The 21,789-nt window shown below is 39.3% G+C and overlaps 1 protein-coding gene across 2 annotated transcripts in view; it reads left to right on the top strand.

Annotated features, from left to right (window-relative positions):
- Nucleotides 1-9,421: 9,421 nt before the first annotated feature.
- Nucleotides 9,422-21,789, top strand: part of LOC145992240 (uncharacterized) — a 35,530-nt gene continuing 23,162 nt past the window's right edge. Inside the window, exons 1-3 of one of the 2 annotated variants that reach the window (XM_083128585.1) lie at nt 9,422-11,983; nt 17,337-17,549; nt 20,953-21,116. In XM_083128585.1, coding sequence (XP_082984711.1) covers nt 9,473-11,983; nt 17,337-17,549; nt 20,953-21,116 — 2,888 coding nt within the window. In that variant the 5' untranslated portion in view covers nt 9,422-9,472. Of the gene's footprint in view, nt 11,984-17,336; nt 17,565-20,952; nt 21,117-21,789 lie in introns of both variants that reach the window. The other variant, XM_083128584.1, reaches the window with a different exon arrangement.

Raw genomic sequence — 21,789 nt, 5'->3', positions numbered from 1 at the left:
TTTTTTTTTTTTTGTAGTGGGAGAAGGCAAGTGAACATAGATGAGAAGTACTGAATTGTGAGTTATGGCTACAATATTCTTAAGATTAATAGATATCAGTACATTGCTATTATTTACATCCGGAACTTCAAGAGTTATAATCAAGAAAGATAAATCTGGTTTTGAAATAGAACTGCCTGCTTAAGAAGAATGTGCATAATCACAAATTTAAACAAAATGGGAGGAGGAGACGTGAGTCATTTAGTGACCCAATGAATATATAAATGAAGTAAGAAACTCATCAAACCATACAGGGAATTTGTCCAGGCTTTGAAATATCAAACTTTACATGTTATCTGGAGGTGACCGCGGTGGCTCAGTCGGTAACGCGTCTGACTACCATGCTAAAGGTACTGGGTTCAAATCCGGGAACTTTTCTAAGGATGGAAGCGGCCCCGGCACCCACCCAGCGTCGAATAACATGGGAACTGGGGGGAAACCCTGCGGGGTAAAGGCGGTCAGGGGCGTGATGCTGATCACATCACCCCCACTCACGACCGGATCAAGGAAGTGTGGGGCGTTACCCCCACACCCCATATACGCCTTCATGGCGTGGTGCTAAGCACAGGGGAACACTTTACCTTTACATGTTATCTGGTGAGTTATTCATGTTTCCTTCCCTGTTGATAATTAATATTAAAATGACTTAGTTTAGGTATTTTGATATTAAATTTGTTCTTTTGCTACAGTAACGAAGAAAGGGAAAAAAGTGATACAATTTATACACAGGGTGTTTTTGGTGTTATCCATAAATGCGCACATATATATATCAGGTCTAAGGTTATTGCAGAATTTCTTTGATTATTATGCAAGGTAACTTGCCATGTATTGATGAAAGTCAGTGAAGTTCAATATAGGCATCTTTAGAAGCTTGGCAGATGTTAGAATGATACTTGGCCTTAGGCATTACGTGAGCTACCGCTTCAGTGGTGCACTCTTTCAAATTATGAACTTTGCCCTGATACACACAGTTTTTAATGAAGCCCCATCCAAACCCCAAATCTGTTACCAAAGCATGCTCTGAACCTTCATTGTGATGGCCACATCCCAGTCAGAGCAGTAGCTGCTCTCTTGCGGATTTTCTACACCCGTGACTACTAATGTAGTTTCTCGACCGTGGACGTCAAAAGTATGACACACAGGCATGTGCATGAGGGTGCCTGGACACCCCCTAATATCCCCTTCTAGTTCGCTGCACTTTTTGACACTGTGCAGTGCAGGTGTATCTAGTGTCAGAGTGTTGCAAGGAAATGATATTCAACCAACTAGACGGAAAGCGGTATTCAAGTTCAGAAGATGCAACAAATGCCTGTCTGCTGCTTTAAACGGTCATTTGATTAGTTAGTAATCACCACTTGACCTCACATACACCGACCCAGACACCAAATACACTACTTGACTACAAATCAACGAACTAGATGACTCGGTGTTGCACGGTGTAACCAACTAGACGCGTCAGTGAAGAGAGAGTCAAAAAGTGGAGCGAACTAGACAGGGCTATTGTGTTCTTAAAAAATTTAAAATGATGAAACCACTATAAAAGAATAAAAATGGTATCCATGTTTAAGAATAAAAGTAAGAAATTTTGTTTCATTTTAGATGCCTCTCTCTCTCTCTTTCCCTCCTTCCAAAACAATGTAATATTGTTTACAACAATAATCAGCAATTACTCCTCTGCAAATTGACTTGCATTTGTCTCTCCCCGAGCGCAGCCTCGATTTCTAATGCAGCCTGCTTACAATTTGATAATCCCAGGACTTTATGTCCTATAAAACTGTAAAATATGTTTGTCATTATGTCATAAAAACTGAAAAATGCAAAAATATTCTCGGTAAAGCAAAAAATATGCACAACAATGCTTTCTAATTTCTCATCAGAATCCCTTTAACCTAAGAATGTAGTGGAAAAATACAGAAAATATCGTGGGGTTCACTACAATTATCGTATGTTTCAAGTACTACGAGGGTAAGTCAATATATAAGTCGCAAAATGGAAATGGAAGAAAACTTGAAATAGTTACCTGATGAAATGTGGTTTATTTTTCAACTTAATCTCCATGAACATTTAGGCAATTGTCCCAGCATTTCACGAGTCCCTCAAAGCCAGCAGCGAAGAAGGTTTGTGGTTGGTGTCGTAGCCAGCTGGTTCTTCCAATGGACCTTCATATCCGGGAACCGGTGACCACCCAGGTGATTCTTCAGTGGGCCGAAGAGCTGAATGTTTGATAGTGCCAAATCCAGACTATAGGCTGGATGTTCCAGTCGTTCCCAACCTAGGGACTGTATGTGAGCCACTGTGGTATTGGCACTCGAATGACCCACCGCTGCACGAGAATGTGACTACTAGTGCTGTATACGATACACTGTGGTGCTGCCACCTACACTGACACTTGTGGAAAGGGTCAGTGCAACGACTGATATTCATAAAACAATTTCACATTGCAGCAATTTTAAGATATTTCATTTTGCGACTTGTATATTGACTTTCCCTCGTATTATGTCAGATTTACCCCTTTCTGGAAACTAAAGCATAATTGGCAACTCGCTACAGCTCCGGTAAATATGGGCAATCAATACACAAACACACTTTTTTAGGCATATATTAACTGTATTAAGTCTGTAAAAACAGCCTACATAATTTTTGTCAGTACAAGTTACACTAAATACGTTTCTGTTCCACAATGCACTTACAAAACGTAAAGTAGTACACACTGCTGTGAAGGCTGGTATCTGCAGTTGCTCCTCCTCCAAATAATCCCGTCCCTCTCACGTGTTCATTGGTGGAGCCGTCTCGTGTTACTACTCAAACTGATGTGAGGAATAAATTATAAAATAACAAATTTTATTTGCAAGACAATTATGAAATTATACAGAAATATGTCTTATTATAAGAAAATTGAAGAGATATTTTGTAAAAAGCTAAATTTGTAAATTGTCAAAATGTGTCTTATCAAGTTTGTCTATGTTGGATGATTATCATCAGATATATAAATATCTCACCTCAGTATTTGATTCGATGCCAAATATGTAATAACATAAAAGTCCTGGGTCCTAGTGATGACAAGTACTCTGATACTATAACATTAAAATTTCATCATGTGCCTGAGAGTTTCTGTGAAGAAGGGAATACAAATTTGCAACAGTTAGGCTATCATTGTCCACATAGGCAATTGGTAACTCTTAAGGCACCCCCAAATAAATTTGTGTCATGCCTATGGTGTGACACAATACAGAGGTTGTTCGCTTTATATCCGACCATTGTCGATTTGGTGCTGCCACCTGGCATATCATGCTGGAACTATGGGTCTGCTGTCGGGAGCAGTGTTATGTCTGACCTTGTAGGTGCATTAGTGTTGGTAGTGAATGTTATCAAATGGTGCCGAAAATCAACCGGTATTGGGAGGGTTACGTAATGGCCGCAGTGGCTCAGTCGGTAACGCATCTGACTACCATGCTCAAGGTCCCGTTTCGATCCCCGGCCGGTTCAAATCCGGGAACTTTTCTAACGATGGAAGCGGCCCCTGTGCCCACCCAGCGTCGAATGACATGGGTACCTGGGGGAAACCCTGGGGAGTAAAGGCAGTCAGGGGCGTGATGCTGATCACATCAACCCCACTCATGACCGGATCAAGAATGTCTGGGGCGTTACCACCACACCCCCTATACGCCTTCATGGCATGGTGCTAAGCACAGGGGAGCACTTTACCTTTTACATAATGGCCCTTTTCAATGCTAAGTTTTCATACATATGTATTGTGAAATGGTGTCGGGAGAATGGGTTAACACTCGGGGTGACTACTGCAAAAGCTATTGTGGCCTGTTACACACAACAGGCTCTCCTTGCGAAACATTCACCCACGAAAACCACCACTAGAAGGGCTGCAAGCAGTGTCACCCATAGTGCTAAGGGGGATCCGTCGATTGGCATGCCAAGAAAAACCCCTGACTCAACGTGATATGGCCCACAGATTTCGCCTCGCACCATCAACTGTGAACAAAACAATTCGCAAGCGCCTCAGGTTGAAGTGTGTGCGGCAGGCCCGTGTACACCATCTTCTACCGCGTCACATAACAAACGTAAGACAAACTGCAGGAAACTGTATGAAAAGTAACTGGCGGGTTCCAAATGGAAGAAAGTTGTCACAATGGATGAATCATATGTCCATCTCACTGCTGGTGGTCACATTCGGGCGATCACGGACCGTGACATTGACGGCAAGGGGCGCAGCAACTTGGTTCGTCAGTGCAGGGGAAGTTTCCCTTGTGGCTTTATGGTTGTGACGGTATTCGGATATGAGGGTAAGTTGATGATACACAAGGTGGACAAAAACGTGAAGGTGAATTCCAGATACTTCCAAGACTCCATTCTGACACCTATCTATCGGAGAGACATCCCACAATTGTATGGAATGGACGCGAACCAGGTGATGATCCATGTGGACAAGGCTTGGAGTCATACCGCCAGAACATCACTACGTTTTTATCAGGAAATGGCAGAGAAATTAAGAATTCGTGACGTTCCATTTGAAGACATTCCTGTGAAAAGCTCAGATGCCAGTCCAATTGATTTTTGCACATTTGTACTGTTGAAACGATGTCTTCAACATCGCTGCCCACGCACCCTGGATGGTCTATGGAAAGCTTGCAGGGAGGAGTGGGACAGAATTCCCATGCCCGTCCTGCGCTGGAGCTTGCTGCAATGGAAACTGCGATGCCAGACGATAGTCCACAATGCTGGGGGCCAATAAAACATGATCGGTGGTGGCGGCATGGTATCTCTTTAAGGTGTGTACCCGTCGGATATAAAGCGAACAACCTTATGTAGATGTTGGAGTGCTCCCTGTTGTCTGAGCATTATATAGTGATTGGTTATCTCATTGCAATTCCGTATTTTTTGATACTTTTTGCCTGGATACACTGTATAGTAATTGAACTTGCCCAAAGGCATTAGTATTTGCAATGAGATAGTCCACAATCTGATTATATTCTAACCATTTTGAACTGCAATATCATATAAGGCAATCCAACGTTATATAAACAATATAAGGTTCTAGACATGAGATTTGTAGGGGGCAATATGCAAGCAAAGAACTTGATTTTGCTATGCACAAATAAATTTATTATTAATAATATATAATAGAGAATATAAAATAACCAGGCATATCACATTCAACACGATATAAATTAAGGTCTCAGGTGTAAAAAACATGGTGTCATTTTGGTAATTTTTGAGTTACAAAGTGTGTCATCCTTCAATTTTCGAATGAAATTGCCATGTAATACAATTTGCATTGGACTCATTGAAGACTGGTGAAATTGGTAAACCCAACACAAAAACAATTTATCTACAGTAAAATGAACTCTGAAATTACCAATATGTCACTTAGCAAATTTTACAACCAAGCACTTCAAATAACTCTTATGGCCATACTTTATAAGTAGACCCAGATTTTTATTTAAAATCAAAGTACAAAATATGTTCATAGATATGTAACAATAATCGATAAAATATGTTCCTAAATATGTATTATTAAAAGCATATGTAGTATCAAAGAATATGTAATATTAATAATAATAGAGTATCCAAGTAATTTCAACAATAATTTTAGATATTTATTTTATTTGAACATATTCAACATAAGTTGTTCAAATTAATATTTCTTTCAAATTATAAACTCAAAAAAGCACAGCAAGGTGTACATATTTATGAAACCTTTTTGACAACTGTTAATTAATTCTCACATCGCAAATTATTGTAGAATATGTAAATATGTAAGAGTTCTTTGTAACTTTCAAAACAAATTTTTAAGAAAAAGCTTCTACAGAAAAAGCAAACAAATGAAAATACATAGCTACTTTTGTACTTTTTGTGCAAGTGACCATATTGTGTAACTCGCTACGATTCCAAGTTTCTAGGCATTTTGCCTAAACCTAAAAGCAAAACTAAAATATGTAACCAGAAGGGGTGGGGGAAGAAACTCCAGCATTTTTCGATAAATAAGTTCCAGTATTTTTTTTTGGTCCACAGCATGTCTTTTGGCTTGCCAGTAAATTTTAGGTGACCATAAGCACTATCTATGCATCTCATTGATTAGAAAATATGACATCACATGAGCTACAAATTTTCCTCATGTTTCAGAGATCGAAAATATGGGAAGAAGGAACAAAATAGGAAAAAATTACATAAAATTATATCCATAACATATCTTCATCATTTTATGCAATGTAATTTAATAATTAACACGCCCATAATAATGAATATTTGTGTATGGATTATCAAATTGCATGAATACTGAATGTTGTGATATATCTTTAGAAAGGGCATTCCAAATGTAAGGTTCTAGACGTGTAATTGGATTAAAATATTCATAATGAACTGATTTAATAGAATTGACATATTTTGTGGAGTCTGCTATGGAATGAACAAAGCTTGAGTAGGATGACAGCCTGAATACATGAAGAGCATCAATGAAAATGTATTACGTGTGTGACGCTTTCAAAGTGTAGCAAAGTTTGACTTCATTTGTCTGTGTGAATCGTATAGGCTACAGGCATAGGTGTGCGCAAGGGGTCAGTTGAATCCCCTAATCATGGACATCCGCAGATTTTCTCAACGGAGGGACAATCAGGGTATTTTTCCAAAGGGTATATTACCCCGATAATAGTGTTGCCCCCTTAAAAAAAACACTTGAATTTGATATTATCGCATTAATGTAAATTACTATGACTAAAATCATATTATATGCATGAAATATAGCTTGATATTCAATTTCTAAGGGGTATGTGTGGCCATCCTAGCTCTCCCTTCCAGATGTCCATGTCCCTACATTATTATACTTTTGCCTACAAAGTTAGTGTAGAGGAATCTTATCGCTGTTGTTAAACCATGTTATACTCTTAAAGAAAATAAAGTATTTTCAAGCTGATTAAAGTTCAAAGCAACGACAGGTGAAGGAGGTGCAGTGTGCAACCACATGGGGATGAGCATTGCCCCTCCCCAACCTTGGATGAAAATCAATTCTGGGGGGGGGGGCTAAACATTGAGGTAACAGAAAGCAAGACTATCAGAATCTTAGGACAAAAGGATACTCAAGATGGAATTAGATTTCACTGCATTATTTCTTCCAGACTGCCAACAGCACCTGAAGGTGGCACAAAGGGAAATTCACCTCTGGGTATCAAATTTTATACAAATAAAAATACATTTCGTAATTTTTTTTTTACTTGTTTAACTCTGTAGCTGGGGGTCGGCGGGAGTTGGCACTGGGCACCGAACGATCTAAATGAAGAAAATTGTAAAAGAGACACGGCATCTCACAAAATTTTTTGTACCATATTAAATCAATATTGTTTTCAGTTTGCTCTAAAATTACACGAGAGAGAAGTTATAACTACTAAATACTTCAGAAGCTGCTAAACAGTTTTGTCTTAAATACGCAAACACAATTGTTTGGAGGAAAAGAATTATTTATTCGTTATGGTGCCTCTATGTTGCTGCATTATATAATATATATACACACCCATCAATGCAATGAAACTGAAACAAACAGTGAGATATGATGAGGTTTTTCTTTCCCAACTGAACTTTCATCAAGGCTTCCCCCCCCCCCTTCATCAGAGGGTCTGTGCACGCCTATGGCTACAGGTGTTAGAAAGTCATTTTTGTTGGTGAAGCATGGACATTATATGCATTCAGACATTTAAATGATATTACAGTTAAAAACTAATAATTTCCAGATTGATTTATTTTATTTACATGATGTAGGGCCACTTTTCGTGAATTGCCCCAGCATGTTAAATGTATCCATTGTTATCAGGGCAGCTTAGATGCAGTATAAATATATATACACTCTGCATGTGTTTGTACTTGACCTACCTGGATTTTTCTTTTAACATATTTGTTTCTCATTTCTTGCAGCCCAGCTTACCACCAATGAATGAAACTGATCCAGAAAGCAACATGTTTTATATAGAGGATTGAGTTCATGCTGTGGGTGATAAATGACTGTATACCATAGCCAGCAACAATATGTAGGAACCAACCACAAGTTACAAAAAGGACTACTCAGGGACAAATATTTGAAGTAGTATCTAGATTTGCTAGTCCTCTATAGAAGACATTTCCGCAACAATTCACAATAAATGTCCACTTCTTCATAGTTTTCAAGTACAATAGCAACGGTGACGGGTTTCAATAACCATACATAATACCACATAGTTATGTTGATATAATAGTTACAGGATAATTTATAATTTATATATACAATATATACACATATATTCTATATATTTTCCATAGTTATACTCTAGGTTCAGTTATCAATAGTTGAAGATTTTTATATTGCATGTGAAGATACATTTGTTACAAGAGATTTCAAAGACATTTTAGTCAGACCAAAGAAGGGGCAACCGATAAATTCACAGAGCCAGTTCGAACTGCCAGTTAACGTCTAGTTCCTGGAGTTATACAGCTTCAATGCTAGAATTGCATTGTCAGGAGTACCATGTCGAGTGTGCATTTTCATGCTGCAAGAACGTGTTACTTGAAGTCAGTAAATAGTGCAGTAACCGAAGCGTTGTTTGGATGGCATGCATGCTGCTGTTACTGAAAACTTTCATGTTATATATGGAAGAAAAGTTTTCTGAGAACACTTGTAGAAATTCAAGTTAAAGCAGCATTTCGCTACTTCAGATGACAATGAACGAAGATGTGGAGAAGAATGATTGTGAAGCGACATCAACTTATTCTCCTGACGTCGAGCTTGACCTGTCCATATCTAAAAAATGTGCTACCAGTGAGGGGTCGGAGGGCATTACAAATAGCCAGGAACACTCATCACAAGATGATAGTGGGGATCATATGAGAGAACAAATACAGATTGCCGATCACGACGGCAGTCATCCGGATGGTAACGTAGATGATAAGGGGAGCAAGAGCTCCAGGGGAAGGAAGCGTGGGCCCGTTGGTGGACTGAGACGAAGTTCTCGCACGCACAGTGTGCGATCCTTGGGAATCGAATATCAGGTGGATCCGAACCCCACTCCCAAGCCACGACAGAGAAAAGCAAAAAAGAAAGACGACGCTCACGTCGGAATTTGTCCCCTCTGCTTCCAGGTGTTCATGGACGTGAAACATCACGTGGAGACTGTTCATCATTGTGAATACTGCACTGTTTGTTACACTGTGATCAAGTCAGATGGTACTAACAAAGTATGCCATTGTACTCAGCCGTCTGCATCCTCTATCCCTTTTCAGCCAAATGTTTTCAATCAAGGAGGCATGAATCCGTTTTTCCTGAATCCTATGTGTTGGGTCCACTGGACCCTCTTATGCAGGTCCCTTCATATGCAGTCCGGTCCGAGCAGTTCCGTCCCGCTCCATTCCAGCATCTCATACCAGTCAAAGTTCAGCCATCTCAACGGATAATTCTGGTATGTATTATCCGTACCAAAGGAACGTGTCGAGTCCCAGTGCGTCAGAATCTCCTCCTACTCTGTTGAGCACATTCATGTCACATCCTCACAAAGTTCATCACGTACCTCAGAACTCATCATCAAGTCGAAAACGTACCCCGTTTGTATGTGAACTTTGCAACCAGTGGTTTCTCGTGCGAGAGAAATTCATCCTTCATTTAATCATGAATCATTCCATGAACTACTGCAAGTTTTGTTCAAAGATTTTTTATTCCAAAGTTGAGAAGGAGGAACATGAGAGGAAAGTACACTTTCCTGTTGTGTGTGATATTTGTAAATCCTCCTTCGACACCAATGAACTGTTGGTGGATCATTATAAGATAAAGCACGATGTCCACACGTGCATATTCTGTGGAGTTCTCATCCGACCTCGGACATACTATGAAGTTCATGTTCGTAAGAAACATTTTTGTGGAGAACGAGTACTTGATAGTGTTGACGTTAGTGGAAGCATACATATTGTTGAAGATATGGGTAATGCATGGTCTTTTGTGTGTTCATTGTGCAAGAAAGAAAGGAAAAAAGCAGAGATTTTTGGACATTTCTTTTCGTACCATAGACTTTCTCTTTCATGCCTTATTGACTTATTGGACTATGAAGGTTTAGTTATTTCCGTTACGGGAACTCCTGCACCTGCAAGTACTGAAGACTTTCCAGATGATGATGCCTCAGGGACTACAGATTCCATTACACCTTACAGTGATGAACCTCAGACTTGTACTGTGTGTTCGAAACTATATTCAGGAGAGGTGCCAAAGGTAGCGCATGATATTTTTTGTTTAGGAATGGCCTTTTGTAAATTCTGCGAGCGTTTGTTTCCCTCAGATCTTGCGAGGGAGCTTCATTTGATGAAAGAGCATGGAAGTCTTGCTTGCGTAAAATGTTCCGATGTTTTTACTCAGGAAAATAACCTCTCAGCTCACTATCTCAAAGTACATAACACACTGGTGTGCCATTACTGCAATACCTTCCTCTCTGCTGACGAGAAAATCAAAGACCACTTGGTAACGAAGCACCAGTGCATGGGGAGCATTTTGGACAAGGAGACCTTAAGCAGTGACCTTTTTAGGTGTACAAAGACCAATGGTAGCTCTCTAATATCATGCGTTCTCTGCGAAGGAGACATCACGGCTCACATAAGGGATATCAGCTTAATTTTCCAGCATCTTCAGCATCACAGGGTAGCCTTACGACCAGCTCTCCACATGTTAGATATGACTCCTGTTAGTAGCTTATTAGATCCTAGTGAGAACAAGACTCGTAGGCAAAGGATTAACGAGATGCAGAACGAAAGCTTAAAGTCATTTTCATCCGAGCTTTCTGATCGATCAAATACTGGATCTCAGTTCGGAAGCAATGAGACTGGTGACTGGCGGACCACGGCTAAAGATGGCGTGGAAAAGAATTTCAGTGCAGAAAATGATAGTGAGTCTTGTAAAGATCTTCCAGAAAGTAGAAGTGCCCGATCTGCTGTGCAGAGTAATGATTCTCAAGAGCAGTCTGATTTTGCAAGTATTTACATCAAAACGGAACCTCCTGACGATGATGGAGAGCAGACCTTAAACGATAAGATGCACGATGCCAATTCAGTTGATGTGGATGCCTTAAGACCTGAAGTAAACTTCAGCACTGACAATGATGACGAAACAAATGCGGATGACAATATAGATTCCAGTGATATATCTTCAGATGAATTTGACGAAGTTGGTGATAATGACAAGGATGAAGATTTTACCGCAGATGACGACGACGACGAAACTAGTTTGGATGGTAAAGCAGAACAAACCATTGACAGTGACATCGGAGAGGCCGATTTTGATCCGAACGACGTGGAGTGTGTCACAGATACCAGTGATGATGACGAAGATGGCCAAGATAGCAATTCTGAAGATTCAAAGGATCAGAAGATTTCTAAAGATAAACCAAAGCTGAACACACTGAAGAAGGATAAGGGAAAGCCAGGCACATCGGAAAACAAAGTTAACAATTCTGATGAAACCATTTATTTAGATTCTCCTGGAAATTCATCTCCTGCGAAAGCCGTCGAGATCATCTGCGAGGTATGCTCAGGTAAATTTATAGGGAAACAGGAATTTCGGAGGCACATGCAGAGCGTGCATAAATTCTCGAGCCGTTACATGCCATTCAGTTGCCCAGAATGCGGCAAAGGCTTCAACTTCCAGTTCTCTCTGCATAGCCATATGAGCAAAGTGCATCACCTCATCGAGGGAATGCATTACAAATGTCCATTCTGTCCGACTGTAGCCGCCGTGAAGAATAGCATGAGAAGACATATTGCAAGAACACACCACACCCAACACCTGTCTGAGGAGCTGGCGTACAAATGTCGCTTTTGTGATGAGCTCTTTTGGGAGTTGGCAGACAGGAATGACCATCAAGTGTCGGACCACAAAGACCAATTGGGAGTTTTCTTCAAGTGCTACAGCTGCAGTAACATATATTCTAGTAAGGTGAGTTGTAATTCTTTTATTATTTTTAATTCTTCAGTTATGAAGTCAAAGTTAGTTACCATATTGCTTATGGTCAGGTTAATGAGTGAAAGCTAATGTGGGTATATCAATGCTTTGCTGATCTGATATTTGTGTTAGTAGCTTATAATTTAGCACATAATACACTATTTCATAAGTCCCTTTGCAATTGTGAAGTTAAATATAGATAGAAGTTTGTTTTGTGACAGATGCCGTGGCTTAGTTACCTGTTTCTCCAGAGGGAGGCATTTTCTGGTGGACAGAAAGCTTTTTGTGTCCTGCAATTTGCTAAACCGTATTAAATTGTTACAGTGCAATGTGGTTTTCGAACCAAGTATCATACAGAACCACCAATGGGCAAAAAATATGAGTGGTGTAAGAAATTCAAGGAAATTGGCTGATTGTGTCTCGCAAAATGAGCCATTAGGCCAGGGTCATCTTGTATGGCAGGAGCTAGATTACAAGATTCAAGTTTGTCGAGTCACCAAGGGAGGCCATATGGAACATTTGTAAGTTAGGCTAAAAATATGAATGGGTACTCTTTTCACTGTCATGTTAACAATGGTGGGAAAATGTTAGTGTCACATCTTCAATATAATTCACATCTGAAAAGAAAAGGAGTGCGGTGTTGTATTTTAACATGTGGATATATGTGTGTATGTAGAAAAGAAATTTTAGACCAAAATTTGCAGGAGTTTCTATTTTCATCTGTTCTGTAACTCTTTGTGGGATAGTAGTACATTCTGTGTACCACCATTGTTGGAGTATGTGCTGCACATTGTACACCACTTGGTACATAATATGTTTCAGTTCAGAAACAAATCCAAGACCAAATTATGTAGAACCCATGAGATCACAGAAACTCAGATGTCATTCTTAAAGCTTTCCTGGCGGCGAATGATGAAGTTTTCTCAGGATATCAACCAGATGATTTCTGGATAGGCTTCCGAGCTTTCAAGAGCTAGCGTCACACTCATCTTCAGGGATTGTGGATCTTCCGGAGAGGAAATCATCTGGTTGGTATCCCGAGAAAACCTCTTCATGTCATGTTTCGTTGATCTCAGTTATCCCACGGAACAAATGTACATAGTGATCCAAATTCACCATGCCAGAAAGAATTAAACCATCATCCACAATACCATTGTACTATTGTTTTGCTTGAGTGAACACTTATAGGCTTTACATGGAAAGTAGCATTTAATTCATATTTGGCTAATCCCACAGAAATGTACACCGAAATGAGTTTTAAAAATATTTTTAACAGCTCATTGAGATACAAAATGTTGTTGGTGAATGTTCAAAACGCAAGAATCAGAAAATGGCATCAATGTATAAGCAGCAATCTGGTAACTGTTAATCCTTGTTTCCATGTTAATAAAACATTACATTGCTGACCAAGGCAAACTTTTATAGTATAAAAATATACATAAAAACGTAACGTTTCCACCCTATAACAGGGTCTTCTTCAGATGAAAATTTGTTGTGAAGTTTCGTCTGAAGAAGACCCTGTTAGAGGGTGTAAAGAATACATTTTTATGTATATTTTAATACTATAAAACTTTGCCTTGGTCAGCATTTTGATGTTTTATTTTTTTCGTTATTGAAAAACGAAGAGTAGTGTGAGTCAGGTGATTAATTTGTGATTATTACTTAATTGTTTGCTTTATTAACATTTTAGCTCATAACATAATAATGAAGTGTGTATTACTCACTATCAAATATAAAAGATTAAATACCTAAATAGTATCAAAAATTCACAACTTCGGAGGTCAATACTTCCTCCTCCTTCAGGTCCACATGAATATCTAGACACCAGTCATGGTGTCACGTTAAAAGTGTTATATAGGGATATAGGTTGAAGGCTAGGGTAAATAACACTTATTAAAACCCTAGAGTCTGACTAGGTTCCTGTGTTCCCAAAGAGCCCATATTAAAATACAAAAAGGTTTAAAAGCAGGTCCACTGCAGTGACCCAGGAATCCCATCCAGCAGTGAGGCAAAGCGTGTGGGAAACAGTCTCCGTACACAGAGTTGAAGGTTACCTCACCTCCATGGGACTGATTCCCCTCAACTCTCGCTTCACCAATCCAATGAAAATTCACGTTCTTCCCCCGCAGCTCTCGCAACTTCGGCGGTGACATGAAAACCTAACTCAGCGTAATCATTACCAGCTTTATTCTACTTTTTTAAGAAAATGGACCCACCCCGCCTCTAAATTGCAGTCGTATGTATTAAGTTTATTATCATTTCCGGTGCCCTCATATACATTCCGGTCCAATGTATTACTACTTTTTTTTTAATAACTTCCCTTTTTACGATTCCATGTTTACTTTTAATTGTGTGTTCCGAGAGACCGGTTTTAGGAATCCCTTCCCTAATATCTTTATTATGCTCCTTCCGGTTTGTCAAATATATTCCCTCCCGCATTCGCACACAATTCTCTAAACACCTTTCTGCCCTGCAAGGTCACTTTTTGCTCCCCCCCCCCACCTTTCTTATATTTAGTAAAATGCTTTTCAATATTACGGGGGGGGGGGCTTTGGCTCCACATTTAACACCGTACCCTTTCATGGCTTTTTCTATTTTTTCCGAAATTCCTTTATGATAGGGACTACCAACAAAGCAAACTCTATTGTTCCGTTTCTCCTCTTTTTCAATTTCCCTATTGGCAATATTAGTTATTTCCTTCCTTACAACTCTCCCAGCTTTCCTAGTGATTCTATTCATCTCCATTCTTCAAGCCCATTCCCCTTATCCATGCTATTTCTTTCTCTTTCTCACTTCTGTTGTTACACAATCTTTTGGCTCTAATAAAGAAATTGAGATAAACGTTAGATTTGATGCTACATGAATGTTCAGATCTCCTGTTTATGATCTCAGATCTCATTATTCCGCAATCAGTTTTTGTTATACTTAAGTCAAGAAAATTAATCTTCTTGTTGACTAGGTCTTCCCTTGTACATTTTATCCTTTCCTCCTGTTTTCCCATTTCGATGAAAACTAGGTCTAGGTCCTTTTCCTTCCCAATAATGAGGATGTCATCGACATACCTACCATAGAATTTTAAACTTCCCCTACTTGAACTAAGGCAGCTTTTTCAATGTAATGCGTGAGGCCAGAGATCGGGTTGCCCATTGCCAACCCCTCTTTCTGTTTAAAGATCTTCTCCTTAACGTAAAAGCAGTTGAAACCTGTTATGAGAAAAATCCATCTAACGTATTCCCATGCCACTAAAATTTCCTCCAACAACCACCTCTGAAAGGGGAGGGGGGGGGGGGCAAAGGAGACCTTGAAAGGGCAGAAAGGTGTTTAGAGAATTGTGTGCGAATGCGGGAGGGAATATATTTGACAAACCGGAAGGAGCATAATAAAGATATTAGGGAAGGGATTCCTAAAACCGGTCTCTCGGAACACACAATTAAAAGTAAACATGGAATCGTAAAAAGGGAAGTTATTAAAAAAAAAGTAGTAATACATTGGACCGGAATGTATATGAGGGCACCGGAAATGATAATAAACTTAATACATACGACTGCAATTTAGAGGCGGGGTGGGTCCATTTTCTTAAAAAAGTAGAATAAAGCTGGTAATGATTACGCTGAGTTAGGTTTTCATGTCACCGCCGAAGTTGCGAGAGCTGCGGGGGAAGAACGTGAATTTTCATTGGATTGGTGAAGCGAGAGTTGAGGGGAATCAGTCCCATGGAGGTGAGGTAACCTTCAACTCTGTGTACGGAGACTGTTTCCCACACGCTTTGCCTCACTGCTGGATGGGATTCCTGGGTCACTGCAGTGGACCTGCTTTTAAACCTTTTTGTATTTTAATATGGGCTCTTTGGGAACACAGGAACCTAGTCAGACTCTAGGGTTTTAATAAGTGTTATTTACCCTAGCCTTCAACCTATATCCCTATATAACACTTTTAACGTGACACCATGACTGGTGTCTAGATATTCATGTGGACCTGAAGGAGGAGGAAGTATTGACCTCCGAAGTTGTGAATTTTTGATACTATTTAGATATTTACTCTTTTATAACATTTTAGCTATTGGAGTTCGTCTTCTATTATATATAACTTCAAATGGTAGTATCAAGTTGTATTTTTTTATGCAAAATAATCTAACACAGTTATTTTTAGTGGTTTTTATTTATTTTATCTGAGACGTTTCGTTCTGGTTTCTTAGAACTTTTTCAAGCTACACTAAGATATACATACAATAACACAACCTCACATGGCCAGTCACTCTACTCTTCTAAGGAATGAAGTGTCCCGTGTGTCCTTATTCCCTCCTAGGTAAACTCGTTTCTCCTTATAGGTGTTACTTACAGCTGGCTGTTTCTCCCCCTCCCCTCCATCTTGTAACCTTCTCTTCTTGTCTTCCACCCCCCTCCTTCTGGTTGCACTGACCTTCCCTTTCTCCTTTAACTCATCTGGCAAGTTGAAATCTTCCATTTTTGTGCAGAAAATTGAAGGTGGCTCACCTTCTTTCCACATGCTTTTTTATCAGTTCCACCCATTTCATTCCAATTTCCCTTTCGTTCTTGTTTATTTTCCCTCTTTTCCTTCAGTTGTACCTTCTTAACTTAATCTTGTGCCCAATATATCAATATATGCTCACTCAATGCTGTTCTTGCATCTTCCTCTTTAATGTCTCTTCTATGTTCTTTAATTCTCTCGTTGATGCTTCTCCCTGTCTCTCCTACGTATTTGCTGTAATTTTTTGTGTGAAATTTGAAGAAAATTCAAAGTGTTAAACTGCATTAAAAAACCTTTCCATTCATGTAGTGTAAGTCACATTTCATTACTGATTGAAATGTACATTTTCAATATGCGTGCAGTATCATATTTTTTGTACCAAAGTATAGTTTAAGATTTTTACTTGAAAATGCAATGTATGTCAAATGTATGCCCTGTCCAGCTAACTGTGAAGCAAGGCTGCGCATACCATCAAGAGAAGCGAGGGAAATTTGTTGGCCAGAGTGAAGCAGTAGATGCTGATGTGTAGGCTGTTAACTTCAGTCGCTTTCCCCCACTCCATGCAATTCCGTTCCTCTCACGTGTTCATTGGTGGAGCCATCTCACGTCAGTACTTGCGCAGAGACTTGCTTTCGTTTGCCTGCTCCACGGCTGGGACATAGTATAGTGTAGCCATTTGTACTTTTAGAACGAAACGTTAAAATTCAGTTTTGAAAAAGAAAGTGACATTCAATTTTTAATTGCTATTTTTTTTCACATGTGTTCCAACTTTGAATCGGGCTTATGTTTTTGAAATCTGGTAAACCAAATTTCAATTAATCAAATAGACAATTCATTTATAATTTGTTTTACATTCCAGGTTTGTTTGAAACGACACTTCAAACTGAATCACCCTGACCAACCCTTATATGACGATGTGGCCTTTAAGTGTAAACATTGTTTGATGTTGTTTCCTAAGCTGCAGATGTTGAAGAGCCATTTAAAGGAAGTTCACCCTGCTTCTGTGGTCTTTCGGTGCCTATTTTGTAACTCACTGTTGAAGACAAAGAAAACATTAAAGCATCATGTGAAGGTAAATTGTCTAATGGTGAGCGATACTTTTCACCTCCATTGTGAGACGACTGATTTACAAATAAAATGAGCAGTTTAGCTTTTCTTGTGAACTTTTCAACAGATCAAATCATTTTGCAAGTGTTGTTGCCAGAAATAAAAACACATCTGCTTCATTTAAAGCATAGCTAATGGCTTGTGCTAGCATGATTTTTAATAAAATAATAATTGTTTAAATTTATGTATACTTCAGATGCAAATTATTTCTTATATGCAACTGTAAGGCAATGGTTGAATCATTGCATGAAACGGGAATATGTGTCTGAGGTGTAATGAAAACACTAAGTATTTGTAGATTCATTTTTATAAATATGAGACACTTTGTACACAGTATTTTTGGCATATCTAAGAATCTACACCAGGTTAGGGTAAACAAGGCTGCACTACTTGTTTTATTCATAACTTGGTTGAATCATAGTGAAGGTAAATATTTTATGTAAATATTAGTGTTAAGGTTTTTACGCATTATGTTGCCATGCTACACTGACAAACTTTCATGTAGGTGGAGAACATCAATGTGAACAATTTGTCTTAAGATTTTGCTCATTCAACCCCAAGATTTTGCTCATTCAACCCCCTCCCCTCCCAGATCATTTTTATCATGCATCCGTGCAACAATCAGTGTGTACTCATGAACTTGTATTTATTTTATGTGAAGCCTATTAAAACGGTAATACCATATGGACACAGTATGTATTGTCCTCCTTTGTTGTGCGGTCTAAGGTTCTGTGCTTTGGACTCAGGCTGCGGGATGGCATGGATTCAGTCTCTGTGTATAGGACCAGTGGTAACCCACCATTGTGAGGGAATTTGGGAGGTACGAGTGAGTAGCGTACACCAGTCATAAAAATCTCCTATAATGGCTGGGTTCGACGTGCTGACCCCACGTCACCCCATTACTGATTGAGGATCTCCACAAATCTAGGTAGGATTGCGGGAAGAAGACTGGCAATCGGGAGGTAGGCCAAGGCCCTTCCAGGGCTGTCGAGCCATGCGTTATTATTTTTTTTTTACACAGTATCGTGCCAGCAGATATCCAATTGAAGTGATACTACTTTGTCCCTTTCCCACAAATCAGGCATCTAATCTTTGGGATCAAATATTTATGGCGAATAATAGAACGAGATTTCGGTACAAATAAATAATGGAACCATCATGCTCTTGAGTTATTCATTCCTTGACAATCAAGAAACAAAATAGTCTGTAAAAATTGTAAGACATTAATAATAGTAGAGCAGATGCACTCAGTAACCTATTTTACACCTCCAAAAAATGATTGTTGAATTATACTGTGTAAGGTGAATTTATGTGAACAACTCTTCCTAGGGTTTATGAAGCGCTGAAATTCTGGACAAAACCAAGACCAATTTCACCGTGAAATATTCATATTTACATGCGGAACAGGGTCAAAACTAATGATCATCAAATAATTCGGACAAATGTCCATGCCCGCATGATACAAAAGTTAATAAATAAATCAAAAGAGCCCAGAGTAATGCAAATCAAGTGAAATGAGTTAATCTGTTTTAAGCATTATACTTTTCCCCAAGAACAAAATATGTAAAAATCCACCCCCTAGTACACACACAAGTAATTAATTGCTAATTTTTTTTGTATGGATTTTAGTCAAAACTAGGCATCAATGAACAAAAAGTTAAGATACAATGGATTTTCCATGATGTTGTTTGCATGCTGGGAACAGTTGTCTGTATTGTATGGTTACATCCTGCATATTTCTTGAAAATGTATACCTATGGATATTACTAACACTCCTCTGATTTAAAATCAATCAATGAATTTACAAATATCCATGTAATACTTTACTATACCTCATCTTGCCAAATTAGATTAGTTTTGCATGCTTATGTATAAAATACACTGCTGTTTGTGAAAATTGAAACACCCAAAAAGCATGGCCCGAATGAATCCAAACTCTGAGGAGGTGTACAACAGTGTACCAGCAATAAGTGATTAGGATTCGAGAGAGATGGCATATTCGTAGGCCCAGCAGCATCCTCTCTTGTGCAACCGGAAAGGTCAGTGTTATGCCAAGCTCAGTCAGTGAACAGCCATCAAACGAAGTGGAAACGTGAAAGCAAGTGCCGGTATGCCTCGTCGACGTCAAAGGGCGCAATATCAGCATGTGAGTAAGTTCGAACGGGGCAGAATGATTGGTCTCCGGGAAGTGCGTTTGTCATACCGTGACATTTTGGCTCGTGCAGAACATGCTGCTACGACAGTGATCCGTGTGTGGAACCAGTGGATAGAAGAGGGGTGATGGGCAGGTGCTGGACCACGAAATGTGACCACATCACAGTATGACTGCCATCTTGTCCACATGGCTGTAACAGACCGTAGCGCTTCGTCCACAGTGTCCGATCGATGCTGGAGCACTGCAATGGCTGTGGATCTGACTGCGTCGACGGTTCAACGCCATCTGCTGCAGGCTGGATTGGTGGCATGCATGCCATTGCGTTGGCTTCCAATGTCCAGAAACCACAAACGCCTCAGACTGCAATGGGCACATGAACATCGTTGCTGGCAAAATGTAGTGTTTTTGGACGAGTCCCACTTCAACTGGTCCTACAATGATGGCTGCATACGTGTTAGACGCTACTGTGGTGAACGCAATCTGGCAGCCTGCATTGTTGAGCGGCATAGCGGACAAACGTGTGATGGTTTGGGGCACCATTGGATACAACATTTGATCTCGCCTCCTACGTATTGAAGGCAATCTGAACAGCAACTGCTACATCAGGGAGGTTTTAGAGCCCGAGGTACTGCCCCTCCTTCAGGCAACTCCACATGCCATATTTCAGCAGGACAATGCCCGGCCACATGTGGCGAGGAATGTGCAAGCCGTCTTCGAAGAACGACGAGTACCACTGCTTCCCTGGCCTGCGCATTCACCTGATATGTCGCCCATCGAACATGTCTGGGACATGGTTGGTCGGACACTTGTTTGTCATGGTACTCCAGCAACCACTGTTGATGCTTTCCAGACTCGGATACAAACCATGTGGAGGAAGATTCCCCAGGAACATATCCAGGCTCTCTTTGATTCCATGCCACGACGTGTAGAGGCTCTGTTTGCAGCATGTGGGGGCTTCACAAAATACTGAATTCTCAAGGTCAGAGATCATGTACAGTTCTGTAATCCTAATCATTTGTGTATTGTCATGTACCTAATCTGTGGTATAAAGTTAATTTCAATCACATGTTTCCTTCTTGGTTTTGCAATTTTCACAAACAACAGTGTATCTATTCATTGCATTGGCATACGTGTCAATCCCACGTAGTTTCAGTCATACCTTTTACAGTAGACAGTCTTGGAGTTTATTTAATGATGCCTTTAATCTTCACAGGTTGTGCATTCTGAAGCTCGTAAAAGAGAATGTGATCTCTGTGGAAAGGTACTGTGGAGTAAACGAGCGTATGGCATACATTATCGGATGAAACATAGCAAAGTGTCAAAAGTTGGTTTTAGATGCAGGATTTGTCAAAAGAAGTTTGATTCTAAAGATGAAAGGTAAGGCAGTAAACTGAATTGTGCAAGGCATTTTTAATGCGCATAATATGTGTAATTTTTTTTGGATAATAATAATAATGGAAACTTGTTTCATATGTTCAAGTCAGATATGCGTACCTTTGTGTATTTTACCATCTTCAAGTTTGTTAAATACAACATCAATAAATATTATATTGTAGTAGAAGCAAGTTTTTGTTTTAGGTCTTTTTATTACTTTTATCTTCGTATGTGTCATTTTAAAATCAGCCTGTTGGTATCCTTATTATCTAAATTTTGAGATAAGCTTTGACCTAGACTTTTCTTCAGAAGTGGAAAATTGTGGTAGTGTATAGACTAGGTTAACATTTTTAATCATTTTGCTGTCTGCTGCTGTCCTGCCTTGTCTTGCCACTGTCTAATCACTAGAGGTAAATAAAAAAGCAAAATTTCGGTACAAAAAACAGTCAATTTCAGGTTCAAAAGTGGTAAATAAAATAAAATTTTGCTTTTATAGCGGTGAAAAAGCAGTATATAAAATGACATTTTGGTTTTAAAAATTTAAATATAACTCAAATTTGATTTAAAAACTGCATTTGCTACACAAAATAAACATTATCCCTTCTAATAGTACAATTATGTCATTACCAGAATATTAAGTTTATTCCTGTACAAAGGAGTTCATATCACAGGATAA

The sequence above is a fragment of the Lepisma saccharinum genome, chromosome 9, assembly GCF_977018435.1.
Source record: "Lepisma saccharinum chromosome 9, izLepSacc3.1, whole genome shotgun sequence".
NCBI classification, from domain to species: Eukaryota; Metazoa; Arthropoda; class Insecta; order Zygentoma; family Lepismatidae; genus Lepisma; species Lepisma saccharinum.
The sequence above is the reverse complement of the archived record's forward strand: the minus strand, read 5'-3'. Positions and strand labels throughout refer to the sequence as shown.